Source organism: Schistocerca gregaria, chromosome 5 (assembly GCF_023897955.1).
Source record: "Schistocerca gregaria isolate iqSchGreg1 chromosome 5, iqSchGreg1.2, whole genome shotgun sequence".
NCBI lineage: Eukaryota > Metazoa > Arthropoda > Insecta > Orthoptera > Acrididae > Schistocerca > Schistocerca gregaria.
The window spans coordinates 108,282,902-108,298,241 of NC_064924.1; the positions used below are offsets into that span (position 1 = coordinate 108,282,902).

General features: G+C 41.4%; 1 protein-coding gene across 1 annotated transcript in view; it reads left to right on the forward strand.

Annotated features, from left to right (window-relative positions):
• LOC126272086 (hemicentin-1) overlaps window positions 1-15,340 on the forward strand; it is a 1,030,571-nt gene that overhangs the window by 861,431 nt on the left and 153,800 nt on the right. The window contains exons 12-13 of the mRNA XM_049974649.1: window positions 696-1,058; window positions 12,990-13,250. Coding sequence (XP_049830606.1) covers window positions 696-1,058; window positions 12,990-13,250 — 624 coding nt within the window. The remainder of the gene's footprint in view (window positions 1-695; window positions 1,059-12,989; window positions 13,251-15,340) is intronic.

The window sequence follows — 15,340 nt, forward strand, 5'->3', positions numbered from 1 at the left end:
CTTACCAAACAAAAGCGCTGGCAGGTCGATAGACACACAAACAAACACAAACACACAAAATTCGAGCTTTCGCAACCGGCCGTTGCTTCGTCAGGAAAGAGGGAAGGAGAGGGAAAGATGAAAGGATGTGGGTTTTAAGGGAGAGGGTAAGGAGTCATTCCAATCCCGGGAGTGGGAAGACTTACCTTAGGGGGGGGAAAAGGATAGGTATACACCCGCACACACACACACACACATATCCATCCGCACATACACAGACACAAGCAGACATTTGTAAAGGCGGAAGTACAGCCTCTGCACTGTTTCACCTTTATACAAATCTTCATAATATCCCTCGACATAGCCACTATATTTTCAATATCGTATGTTCTGATACAATTGTGACTCATTGTAATGATGTTCACATCCATTTGTGCACAGAAATCTGTCAGATTGATGTAGCAACAGTTATATTGTAGTTTTTAAAAGATTGCATTGTAACTCTTCTGTTTGTGTCTCAGAGACTTTATGATATTGCATTTTTACACTTCATTTCCAATAATTTAGAACTTTCAAGATTGAAGGTTCCTTTCTACATTTTTGGATCTTCCTATTATACAAACTACATTAGTGTGCATGTTATTACTTAATCATACAAACATATTTTTCACTGTGATTTGTAAAAAAATATTATTGAATCATCTTTTCTTTTATAGCACCACCAGCATTCATTAACACGTCACCACCATATTATGGAGCAGCAGTAAACACTCAAAACTTAAACATTTCCTGCCGTGTGGAGTGTTCGCCAATCTGTGAAGTGAATTGGTTGAAGAATAATGTTCTCATTGATACAAGCAATGGGTCAGCTTCGCCATACACTGTAATTAATAAGCGCCTACCTGCTGACACAGCTGCTAATGATTTCCAATCCATACTATCAACACTGCTGTGGAATATGGACGCATGGCCTGGAAAGCAGTTTGATATACTGCATGATAGTGCAAATTACACATGTCTTAGTACAAGCAATTCTGTGGGGCCTGGTGTTAACAGTACCACAGTGTTCAGGGTAGAATGTAAGTAATGCTTTATACTTTACGAAATAACACATATTGAAACAGCACAAAAGTGTGTTACTTACTGAAATTTATCTTTGAGATATAAAATAGATACTTTATAGTGCAAATAACTATATAAAATTTTAGAAGTATTTTCCCATTTCATTCCTATGTAAAAAGGGCCTGCATCATTTCTAATACTTAAAAATACCATAATAATGTGCTGCTGTAGTTGCAACTATCATAAATTGCAAATTCTTATCCAGAAGTAATTATAGAAGGTGAGGAATGCATCAGGTCATTAGTGTGCTTCCAAAAAATCTTCTATACTAGTAATAAAATTGTAAAACTGTTGTAGCTGTCTGTTTGAACATGCTAATTTCCAAAATTTTCATGGGATTTTTCACAAGTAAATTGAGCATAGCTTGAGGCAATGTATAGGCTCTGTTTCATCAAAAATTTTATCAAAAGTTATCTGCTCAGCCCAGTAGCTGAGATGTTTAATCATCATGGTGTAGTACACTAAAGAACCAGTTGATGGAACTCCGAGTTTTTATTTTTATTTTTTATTTTATTTTATTTATTATTTTTTTAAAGTTTAACTTGGTGACATTTATTTTCAGAAGTTTATGCAATCTTATCTTTATGAGTACAAACTAAAAGCAAATTTGTTTGACTAAGATATACAGATTTGCTGATTTTGCTTCTTTTATTAATAACTTAATAACATTGTTTTGCTTCTTGCAATAGATTTTATTTATATTTGACTTCCTTCATAGAAGCGGTTTTTTAGGAAACCTCAGTGACAGAAGAATTTTTGGAAGTTTATGTCAGTGACTTGAACACTGCAGTCTTGTTTTTACAAATACATACTAGGCCAGGATATTTGAATTTACTGATTTTGCTTTGTGTATTAAAAGCTTAACAACATTGCTCTGCTTCTTTAGATTTTTTATTTGTTGGAAAAATGAGTTTATTAAGTTGGGTCTGTAATTTGGGTGCCTGCTCATAACATTTTGATTTCATTTTGTTTATGAATAAAAATGCCTAGAAAATGGTCAAGTCTCTTTGAATACACCAGAATGACTAAACCACTGAGATCATGAAGCAAGACTTGTTGCACTTCAAGAACATCAGGCTGTAACTCACTCTTTGAAAACTCCTTGTGAAAGTGAGGTGCACACGAATTCTTATTGAGAGCATCATGCACTATTTCATTTATAGAGGATTAAAGTTACTTCTCTTCAATGCAACATCATAGACGTGGAAATTTTCATGAGAAGTTGTGCATGTGGGCAAGTTTTTATACTGTGAATCCCAGTTTAAAAATTTAATATTTTGCTTTAAGTGTGTACAATTCCAGGTGTTAAGGGTATGACATGACTATAAACTGCGTGTTGTAGACTGTCAGTTGCTTTCCTCATGGCCAGCTCTATGTGACTCTACTGTGGTCGAGAAGCAAATAAGCTCTTCAGTCATATCCCGACTCATACAACTTCAAACATTGTATGCAGAGAAGCTTTATAAGTCAAAACAAAAGCCTTAAGGGCAGATATGAATAAATACCTAAGCAGTGCCAGTATTATCAGCTAGTGCAACAATATTTTTAGTAGTTTTTAACCACTTTGCTGTAGATTGAGATAGAATTTCACAAATGTTCTGAAAGCCACAACTACCAAGATAAATTTATTCATAAACCAATCTGTGAAGTAAACATATAACACTAATTGGTGAAAAACACAGCATATCCCTTTGAGGATGTTCAGATGGAGACTGGGTTAATGATAAACATGATTTCAGAATATGGAAAGTTTACTTATCCAGCAGAGTCCACAAATAGGTGATTGTATCACATCTCACATAAGATGTGGTTCACTTAAATGAAACAAGGAAGACATTTCAGAATTGTACAACAAATGAGTTTCAAGGAGAGCATAAGGGAACAATTGACAGGAATGGGGGAAAGAAACACAGTAGAAGAAGAATGGGTAGCTCTGAGGGATGAAGTAGTGAAGGCAGCAAAGGATAAAGTAGGTAAAAAGACGAGGGCTGCTAGAAATACGTGGGTAACAGAAGAAATATTGAATTTAGTTGATGAAAGGAGAAAATATAAAAATGCAGTAAATGAAGCAGGCAAAAAGGAATACAAACATCTCAAAAATGAGATCGATAGGAAATGCAAAATGGCTTAGCAGGGATGGCTAGAGGACAAATGTAAGGATATAGAAGCTTATCTCACTAGGGGTAAGATAGATACTGCCTACAGGAAAATTAAAGAGACCTTTGGAGAGAAGAGAACCACTTGTATGAATATCAAGAGCTCAGATGGCAACCCAGTTCTAAACAAAGAAGGGAAGGCAGAAAGGTGGAAGGAGTAAATAGAGAGTTTATACAAGGGCGATGTACTTGAGGACAATATTATTGAAACGGAAGAGGATGTAGATGAAGACGAAATGGGAGATAAGATACTGCATGAAGAGTTTGACAGAGCACTGAAAGACCTGAGTCGAAACAAGGCCCCGGGAGTAGACAACATTCCGTTAGATCTACTGACAGCCTTGGGAGAGCCAGTCCTGACAAAACTCTACCAGCTGGTGAGCAAGATGCACGAGACAGGCGAAATACCCTCAGACTTCAAGAAGAATATAATAATTCCAATCCCAATGAAAGCAGGTGCTGACAGATGTGAAAATTACCGAACTATCAGCTTAATAAGTCACAGCTGCAAAATACTAACGCAAATTCTTTACAGATGAATGGAAAAACTGGTAGATGCTGACCTCGGGGAGGATCAGTTTGGATTCCGTAGAAATGTTGGAACACGTGAGGCAATACTGACCTTACGACTTATCTTAGAAGAAAGATTAAGGAAAGGCAAACCTACGTTTCTAGCATTTGTAGACTTGGAGAAAGCTTTTGACAATGTTGACTGGAATACTCTCTTTCAAATTCTGAAGGTGGCAGGGGTAAAGTACAGGGAGCGAAAGGCTATTTACAATTTGTACAGAAACCAGATGGCAGTTATAAGAGTCGAGGGGCATGAAAGGAAAGCAGTGGTTGAGAAAGGAGTGAGACAGGGTTGTAGCCTCTCCCTGATGTTATTCAATCTGTATATTGAGCAAGCAGTAAAGGAAACAAAAGAAAAATTTGGAGTAGGTATTAAAATTCATGGAGAAGAAGTAAAAACTTTGAGGTTCACCAATGACATTGTAATTCTGTCAGAGACAGCAAAGGACCTGGAGAAGCAGCTGAACGGAATGGACAGTGTCTCGAAAGGAGGATATAAGATGAACATCAACAAAAGCAAAACGAGGATAATGGAATGTAGTCAAATTAAATCGGGTGATGCTGAGGGAATTAGATTAGGAAATGAGACACTTAAAGTAGTAAAGGAGTTTTGCTATTTAGGAAGTAAAATAACTGATGATGGTCGAAGTAGAGAGAATATAAAGTAGAGGAAAGCGTTTCTGAAGAAGAGAAATTTGTTAACATCGAGTATAGATTTATGTATCAGGAAGTTGTTTCTGAAAGCATTTGTATGGAGTGTAGCCATGTATGGAAGTGAAACATGGACGATAACTAGTTTGGACAAGAAGAGAATAGAAGCTTTGGCTGAGGTGGGTGTATGAAGTAGCCATGCCATGCCCACTGCAAATGTCAGGGATCTGCTTTTACCAACTCAACTGTAGCACACCATACATATAAAACAGATAGTGAAACATTGGGTAGAAGACATTAATCAAAATGCATTTGCCCACCAGAATAGCACTGTTAAAAACCATTGACAACTGCTGTAGGGAAATTGTATTGTAAAATTTTCCCAAACTGCTTCAAATTGTTGTCATATGTAAATGATGGCATTGAGATAAGATTAGTTTCCAGGTGCTTGTTGATGATAAGTTTCAATATAGAAGCAGAAAAATGCTGAATTCTATTTTCAATAGTATCCCAACAAAGGAAAATCAGAGAATTCTGCCACCATTTGTTATTATTATTATTATTATTATTATTATTATTTCCCTTCGCTTTGAACAACTAGAAATCATGTAATAATTTCAGTTCCTTTTCTTCTTTCAGTATTCTTTCATTCTTTCACCATGTCTCCTTTTCCTTTCCTTAGGCCACTTCACACTTTTTTTTTCACAATTTAATACTTTCCTTCTGAAAATATCACTTTCTGAGATAAATTTACAAATTCTGTCCAGATGTCAGTACAAGAAGGATGTTAAAAGCTGAGTCAGGATGCCTGCTGGGCAGGTGGGGGGGAGTCTTTATGGTAGTTGGATGGGGCGAGTTGGCAGCTTAGGATGGCAATGTCTGTCAGGCATTGCAAAGTGTGTGGTATCTGGTGTGATGTTGAAGACTGCATGTGTGGCATCATGGCAGTGGCCCTGCTGAGGGTGCACAAAATAGCCAGTGCATGTTGTAGAACTCGAACTAAGGGGTACACGCATGGGTTGCCATTGCTGGTCCCTTATGTGTGCTGTAGATTCCAGTGCTGCCATAAAATTGCCAGGGACAGTGAGAAGCTGTCCGTTTACTAGCTCGGCACCAGAAGTTCCCAGGTCGGCTTGTGTATGATCCGCAAGCCAATAAGTGCTGAGGGTAAGATGGTAGACCATTCAGAAAAATAAGATGTAAGTGAGGCTTTAAGTGTGCAGTGGAACTGTTCCATCTTGCCATTAATGGCAAGGTGATAGGTGATAGTGCAATGGACATTAGAGATGCAGTTGTCTACCAGAGTGCAGAAGAGTGCGGGGTGAATTTGCACCCAGGTCTGAACAAAGGCTGCAACCATAGTTTTGATCAAAAAGTCTGATATGGGGTGGCCTCAGGCCAGCATGTAAATCATCAGTATTTATCAACATGTATAGGCAGCCATTGGAAGAGGAACTGGGCCGATGATGCGGGAGGGAATGTGACAATGGAGACATGTACGTCCCCGCCAGCCTTGGCATAGTGGTACAGTATTCAGGTTGGGGCCCTGTTGCTGCAGTCACGTTGAATGCTATCCAGAGAAAATGTTGTTTCCCAAGAGTGACGGATACTTGGATGTCTGTCTGTGCAGGGCAGTGAATGAGGTCAAAAAAAGTTTTTGGAAGTCAGAGGGGAGAAAAGGGCTGGTGAAATTTCTGGAACTGTCAGGTTGTGATGGATCTATGAGAACATTGTACCAGATTTTGCAGTCAGAGCTGGATGTAGATATTAACTGCAATTTGAGGCCAGAGTCATTGTTCAGAAAGGAGTTCTGAAGAGAGGTATCAAGGTCCTGGTCACCCAGTTAGAGGGTGTTATAACCTAGGGGTTGGGTGATGATGCAGGAACAGCTAAGGGGATCTGCCACAGTGTTATCGATGCCAGCAATGTGCCAGATGTTAACAGTGTGTTGTGCAATGTAGTTCTGTAGCCTAAACTCTCAGTGTGAGATCTGATCTATGTCTTTCCTACAAAAACGTGCGGTGAGGGTGATAGTGGTCTGCAAAGACCATAAAGACACATCCCTCTGCTGGAGACTGAAAATATCAAACAGTTTTATTGCTCATACATGCCTAAGTGGTGTCGTGCATTGGAGAATTTGGAAAAAGAAAAGATGAGCAGTTGCCAGACATTTTCCACATGTTGCTGGTGGGAAGGCTCCAATAGCATTTTGGCTGATGTCAGCAATTATCATGACGGGGGCAGTAGGATTGGGGTGGGCCAAAAGGGTAGCATTAGCGAGGCCTTGTTTTGACTTTGCAAAGCTCTCGATCATGGGCTGTGTCCAAGGGACTGGTTTGTTATCTTTTGTTTTATCGCCACAAAGTGCGGTAGTAAGTATCTTTTGGGTGGTGGTGATATACTTGAGATATCAATGGAAAAAGTTTATCATGCCTTTGAAGGTGATAGGCCTTGGAATGTCTTCTATTGCATGCACCCTCTCAAGGAAGGATGAGATTCAGTGGTACAGACTAGTCCAAGAAATTCCACTTTGTTTGCCTGAAGAACACATTTTGTGGCATTGAGGGTCGCACAAGCTTTCTGTAGGTGGGAAAAAATTTCTTGAAGGTGTTGGCAATGTTCATTAGGGTGACCAGATGACTATATCAGCTAAATATGCATAATTGATGCAGTGTGCATAATTGGATTGTGGGAAACCCACATTGACTATGTAAAGTTTGAACCTCAGCTTCCGTGGAATGTGAATGTTTGGTATGGAATAATTGGTGACAAACTCATTTGACCAGTCTTTGTTGATGGCACCTTAAATGGTGATAAATATCAAACATTCAGGGAGAACACACTCCAATATTGCTTGCTGATCTTTCCTTGGACTTGGCGACAACAGGTGCAGTTTCAACATTATAGTTGTCCAGTATGTTATTCTGTAGCAACACGTGAAGTATTGTATTGCATGTAAAATTATGGTGGATCGGAAGAGGCACTGCAGTGTCTTGGTATGCAAGACTGCCAGATCTTACTTCACATGACTTGGGTGTGTGTTACTTGAAAAGTGAAGTTTATAATAAAGTGCAACAATGCGCGATAACATGATTCAGGGTATCATCAACACGTGTCAGTAGGTGACATAGGAAATACTTTCAGCTATGTTATATCATTCCATATGCAGATAAATAAGTGCATAGAAGTAGATGGCAACATCTTTGAGCACATACTGTGAAATATTTTTTGCAAACAAGCACCCCCTTGCTGAGAGGTGAGAGGACACACCTGAAACAAGCTTTCTTCACAATTACGAAAAAGTCTGGTTTTCTTTTTTTGATCCAAAGGATTTTTCTCAAGATACCTGTTTTGGAACCCAATTGTGTTATTTTTTGATAATAGCACCATCTGTTGTACAATGCCAGAAGTGTTACATACAAAATTTAACAACAATGCAGGAAAAGTCAGATTGCTACTTACTGTAAAGAAGGCACATCAAGTTGCAGACAGGCACAGTTAAACAACACTCAAGTAAAGCTTTCGGCCACAGCCTTCATCAGTAGAAGAGAGATACACACACCACTCACATACACACAAACAAACACACCTCACACACACACATGACCACCAAATCCAGCATCTCAGGTCAGAATGCAACATCACGTGGGATGCAAGTAGCAATCTGGAGAGGGCAAGGAAGTGGAAGGAGTAGTAGTGTATAGATGGTGAGAGAGATGAACACTGTCTGGTGGAGTGTGTGAGGACTAAACTGCCAACAGGCGGAGCATCAGGAAGGTGTGGAAAAAAAGGAGCAAAAAATGAGATGAGTGGGAAAAGACTGGCAAATGCATTGACAGAAAGCTGCAAATAGTCACTTACGCTGACACTTATGGAAGATAAGAAGGGGGAGGAGATGATAGGAAAAAGGGGTAGAAACTTTTGGATGGAGAGTGTGGCCTTAGGTTAAGGCCGGGATAATTACAGGAGTGGAGAATGTGTTGTAAAGATGACTCCCATCTGAGCTCTTCAGAAAAGTTGGTGGTGGAGGGGAGGATCCAGATGGCTCGGTTAGTGAAGCAGCCATTGAAATCAAGTCTGTAATGTTCAGCTGCATGTTGTGACACAGGGTGCTCTACTTTGCTCTTGGCCTTTCATCCAGGTAGGCAACTGATTACTAGTCATACCATTATAAAAATCTGTGCAATGATTGCAGCAGAGCTGGTAAGTGACATGGCTGCTTTCACAAGTGGCCCCTAACGGGTTAGGATAAATCTGTGACCGGACTGGAATAGGATGTGCTGGGTGGGTGGATTGGACAGGTTTTGCACCTGGTTTCTTCCACAAGCATATGATCCTTGTGGCAAGGGGTTGGGATTGGGAGTGGCATAGAGAAGGACTAGGATATTGTAGATGTTGGGTTGGCAACAGAACACAACTTTAGGAGGGGTGGGAGCTATCTCGGGTAGAATGTCCCTCATTTCTGGGCACAATGAAGGGTAATCAAAGCCCTGGCAAAGGATGTGGTTCAGTTGTTCCAGTCTGGGGTGGTACTGGGTGATGAAGGGGACATTTCGTTTTGGCTGATACTTAGAGATGGTGGAAGAATTGGGGTCTGAAGGGAAATGGCACAGGAGATCTGTTTGCAGATTAGTTCTGGGGGATAGTGCCTAGTGCCTGTCTGTTAAGACCCTCAGCTTAACGAGCAAGGGAGTTTTTGTCACTGCAGATACACTGTTCCCTGGTGGCCAGACTACACTCCTGGAAATTGAAATAAGAACACCGTGAATTCATTGTCCCAGGAAGGGGAAACTTTATTGACACATTCCTGGGGTCAGATACATCACATGATCACACTGACAGAACCACAGGCACATAGACACAGGCTACAGAGCATGCACAATGTCGGCACTAGTACAGTGTATATCCACCTTTAGCAGCAATGCAGGCTGCTATTCTCCCATGGAGACGATCGTAGGGATGCTGGATGTAGTCCTGTGGAACGGCTTGCCATGCCATTTCCACCTGGCACCTCAGTTGGACCAGCGTTCGTGCTGGACGTGCAGACCGCGTGAGACGACGCTTCATCCAGTCCCAAACATGCTCAATGGGGGACAGATGCGGAGATCTTGCTGGCCAGGGTAGCTCACTTACACCTTCTAGAGCACGTTGGGTGGCACGGGATACATGCGGACGTGCATTGTCCTGTTGGAACAGCAAGTGCCCTGCCGGTCTAGGAATGGTAGAACGATGGGTTCGATGACAGTTTGGATGTACTGTGCACTATTCAGTGTCCCCTCGATGATCACCAGAGGTGTACGGCCAGTGTAGGAGATCGCTCCCCACACCATGATGCCAGGTGTTGGCCCTGTGTGCCTCGGTCGTATGCAGTCCTGATTGTGGCGCTCACCTGCACGGCGCCAAACACGCATACGACCATGATTGGCACCAAGGCAGAAGCGACTCTCATCGCTGAAGACGACACGTCTCCATTCGTCCCTCCATTCACGCCTGTCGCGACACCACTGGAGGAGGGCTGCACGATGTTGGGGCGTGAGCGGAAGATGGCCTAACGGTGTGCGGGACTGTAGCCCAGCTTCATGGAGACGGTTGTGAATGGTCCTCGCCGATACCCCAGGAGCAACAGTGTCCCTAATTTGCTGGGAAGTGGCGGTGCGGTCCCCTACGGCACTGCGTAGGATCCTACGGTCTTGGCGTGCATCCGTGCGTCACTGCGGTCCGGTACCAGGTCTACGGGCACATGCACCTTCCGCCGACCACTGGCGACAACATCGATGTACTGTGGAGACCTCACGCCCCACGTGTTGAGTAATTCGGCGGTACGTCCACCCAGCCTCCCGCATCCCCACTATATGCCCTCGCTCAAAGTCCGTCAACTGCACATACGGTTCACGTCCGCGCTGTTGCGGCATGCTACCAGTGTTAAAGACTGCGATGGAGCTCCGTATGCCATGGCAAACTGGCTGAAACTGACGGCGGCGGTGCACAAATGCTGCGCAGCTAGCGCCATTCGACAGCCAACACCGCTGTTCCTGGTGTGTCCGCTGTGCCGTGCGTGTGATCATTGCTTGTACAGCCCTCTCGCAGTGTCCGGAGCAAGTATGGTGGGTCTGACACACTGGTGTCAATGTGTTCTTTTTTCCATTTCCAGGAGTGTATATGGGAGGGATTTTTTGCTGTTAAAGTGTTGACAGCTGTCAAAATGCAGCTACTGTTGGTGATTGATGGGTTTAATGTGGACAGGGGTGTGCGATGAAACGATTTGAGAGGAGGAGGTCAACATCTAGGAAGATGGGATGCTGGGTTGAGGAGGACCACATGAAGCAGATGTGAGAGAAGGTGTTGAGGTTGTGATGGAAGAAAGATGGGGTGTCCTAGCCCTGAGTTCAGATCATGAAGATATCATAAATGAACCTGAACCAGACTAGGAGTTTGGTGTTTTGCGAGGCTAAGAAGGTCTGTTCTATATGGCCCATAAAAAGGTTGGCATATGGGGATGTCATGTGGGTGCTCATGGCTGTGCAGCAGGATTTTTTGTATACCTTTCCTTCATATGAGAAGTAGCTGCGAATTAGGATAAAGTTATTAAGGTGTATGAACATTGAGGTAGTGGGTTTAGAGTCCTTAGGACATTGGGAAAGGTAGTGTTCCATAGTGCTAAGACAATAGTATGAGGGATGTTAATATAAAGAGAGGCGATGTCTACAGTGATGAGTAGGGATCCAGGAGGTAAAGGGATGGGGATGTTGGAGGATTGGTGAAGTGCATCCCTATGTCACTCACAATCCCAACACTTTGCCACAAGGATCATATCCCTATGGAAGACCCAGATGTCCAATCCATCCACCTAGCACATCCTATTACTGTCCGTCACAGCTTTATCCTAACCCTTCAGGGGCCAGGCCACTTGTGAAAGCAGCTATGTCATTTACCAGCTCTGCTGCAATCATCACGCAGCTTTTTATATTGGTGTGATTACCAACCAGTTGTTCATCAGCATGAATGGCCACTGCCAAATTGTGGCCAAAAGCAAAGTAGACCACCTTGTGTCACAACATGCTGCTGAACATTACAGACTTCACTAACTGAGCCATCTGGATACTCCCCTCCACCACCAGATTTTCTGAAGTGCACAGATGGGAATCTTTACAACACATTCTCCACTCCTGTCATTATCCCGGCCTTAACCCAATGTGACATACTATCCCCATACTCTCCATCCAACAGTTTCCACCACCTTTTTTCTATTATCTCCTCCCCATTCTTATCTTCCACCCTGTTTTTTTTTTTTTTTTTTTTTTATTTTTCCAGTGCTGTGCCAATGCTTTCGCCAGTCTTTTCCTACTCATCTCTGTCTTTTGCTCCTTTCTATTCCTCATCTCCCTGCCCCACAACCTCCTGATGCTGCACCTGTTGGCAGTTTAGTGTGCTGGAAGCTTTAGTTGAGTGTCTTTCAATTGTACCTGTCTGCAACTTGATGGATCTTCTTTATGGTAAGTAGCAATCTGTCTTTTTCTACATTGTTGATATCCCTACCTGGGGTTTCCGTTCTTTGACATACAAAAGTTATGTTTTTTCCAGTAGAATGTGAATTTGCAATAAAAATGGGATGTTCCTATTTAAGATATTGAAGTTTTCCCCTTCCCTGCAGGTCATCAATATTACCATTGAAAGGTAGCATTTTTAAAAAGATGGAACACTTATTTTTCCGTTTTTTTTTTTTTTTTTTTTTTTTTTTTTTTTTTTTTTTTTTAATCTGGTGCATAGTTTTTGAGATATTTTAATGTCTCAAGATAAAAAAACTTTTCCTGTATATATGAGACTCCCACTTTCACAAAGACAAACACAATACTTTTTGAAGTCAGCTGGTCATTACATCAGTATGCAATTAAACATAGAGCAAGTTACATGTTACGTATCAACAGACTACAACTACATGAAAAAACTCTGAGATAATATAGGTAAGCAAATTAAAAATGAAATCATTTAGGGGAAGTGTGATCCAGATCTAAGAAAAATACTAAAGGGGACTTGGAAAAATACCTGAAAAATAAATGTTACAATAGTGTAGAAGATTTCTTGAATGATGGTTGTGTAAAATAGTATCTTTCTAAAGAAGTAACAGTCTTTGTATTGTAACCATAGATTATATTTTGTGATAACTGTGTCAAACAGTATCTGTCTGAAAAAGTAACACAATATTTTTTTATAGCCTGGATAAATTTTGCTAGTCTGTATAATATTTCCAATATTTTGGTAAGCATTAACAGCTGTGGTTCACAAACAATTTCTGAAATAACAGTAAGATATGATTGACTCTTGAATATTAATCAGTTACTCATTCTTGACTATTTTGTTTTTCACCAACACAATAAGAAAAAAAATATTGATGGGGGAAACCAAGCTACAATTATGAATTGCAATTATGCAATTCAAAAATGTACTTACAAAGTAAGCTATTTTTACTTCTTCATTTGACTTGCTAACTACTTGTGTTGATGTATATTTCAGACCCACCAGGTAACATCACAGTTTCAAATAAAGTGGTTTATGTAACTGAAGGACATGTTCCAGAGAAAGTTCTGTGCAATGCAAAAGCATATCCAGAGGCTAGTTATCAGTGGTGGAAAGAAGGTGAAAAAGAACCAATAGTAAAAGGAAAAACACTCATGCTGAACTTTGCTGTACATCGTCGTAATAGTGGAAATTACATTTGTGAAGCTTCCAACCGGCATGGAAATATAACTCAGAAAACAACAATAAATGTTCTGTGTAAGTGTTCAAATCTTTCATGATTACTTATGTGTGAGATAAGGGACTATTACTTGTGTCCTAAACCGTCAGTACCTTTGTTACATGTGTACCCATCATTTGATTTTGCCTTTTTCTCCAAAATATTAGTTACCCTGCATGCAAAATACAGCAAAAGTTTAAAGTACACTGTCACATTCTGATTTTCCAAGGATATATATTTACATTCTTTGATTTTTATTTACTGCTGCTTATTACACCACTTTTCACAGTGCTTTCACATGATTTTTTTCTCTTTTAGGAAATAAATTAGAGTTTACACTTCTCTTTCAGAAGATGCATCTGTTCATTGTTTCAATTATTCATAAATCATATTGCATAGATAACATGATGAAGGAAAGCCCAGAGGGGTGTTTAGTGAGACAAGTTTTCATTACCATTGAGGCATAAATGTCATGAATTTTGTTGAGGCCAGGAGTTGATCCCGACTGTGGTGGAGGATTCAGCCACCAGTAGGTCAGGAAAAGGTGCTGCTTCCTTGCCTGGATGTAGGTTTTAGAGTTGGTGGCGACTGTAACTGCTTAGCAAGTTTTTAATGAAACATAGCTATATGCAATTACAGAGTTTTACTCATTTTGATACAGAGACAGGAATGCAGTGAGCGGAAGACTATTGCCCCTCAGTGAGATTGGTGGCTGCCGGCATGTTGAATACCACGCTCAGCAACTGGTAGCCCACTAGGCAGCACAGCACACTTTATAGTAATGGGCGGTGGCATCAGTGAAGCTACCACTGAAGTGCATCAGATGCAGCTTCTGGCAGCCTGACCAATGACAGTGTTAAACTGTAACATCCATCTTAGCCAAAGTTGAAGGTATATGCCTGCATGGGCAGTGGTCAGCAAAGATGATGACTCTCAGGAACCAGTGTACAGCAACAGATACACTGGGTAGCTGTAACTCAGACTTGGAGACAGTATCCACCAGGAAAGCAGTCACCAGCAGAAGATAGCCTCTGGCAGGTGATGGAGTAATGCGAAGGTGCTGAGTTGTCTACATTCAGTCTCCAGGTCAAGCAGACACCTGCTGTTAGTGGGGACTGAAGTCCTTGGAAGGTAACTGGATGCTTCATCTTGTACTGCAGCAGCCTTCAACTCGAAGTTAATAGCTGATGAAGAATGATGGTGTTGGGAATCGCCTACTCGCCTTGATACGGCCATGTACAAAGTATGTCAGCGAGCATCTGAGAACACCTGAGAGTGAGGACCAGATTTGGGGCAGTATTTATGAGAGTCTACTAGTCAGTTCTGCTCCAGGCAGCAGTACCCCCACAGAGACAGCAGGTTGTAGCAGCTGGGTGTTGCCACTGGGGCAATGACTTCATTTGTTTGGCTCTTCTTCTTAATTCAGCACCTGCAGGACCTTATCGATAGCTGTAACATTGCCCTTCTTCACCCTTCAGAAGTGTTAGCCAGCTTCTTCCACTTTGTCAGCTTCCAGAGTAAGTGCTCTTTTGTTCTGAATATATCTACTTGCAAAACAGTGTTGGGGCTTCAGGCTGATGCTTGCTTGCCTCTGTATGCTGTTGTTTGGCTGAGCATAACAGGAGCAGTTCATCACATCAGACCGAGTCATTGGAACACTCCTCTCTCCTAGAAGAAATTCGGTTTCTTGATTGTGACCTGTTTACCTTTTTGGGCAACAAATATGATAGCATATGTTTTACAGTTTGGTATGATAATACAAGATTTTCCTCTTCCTCTTATTGTTAGCATTAAGCACGTGGTTCATTGGCTTTTCCTTAATTCTAGATGGTTAGCCCAATCTGTTGGCAACTGATACTTAGGTGATTTTTCACCCAAAGTAGACATAGTTAAACAAAACAAAGTAAAATCCACAGTGGTACCAGCAACTGAGAGTCTCATAGTCATAATTCTGTTATGCTGCTCATTGTGGTACTGCTAAACATGCTGGAACATTGCACAGTGGTAAAGTGACTGTTCTGAATGGTTTTTCCAGACAGTACTGTGAGATGTGTGTCAGAGTCATTATAGTTGCCCCTGTGGTAACACTGCTTGTAGCACGGAATCCATTTCTCTTCCCTCCTCATTT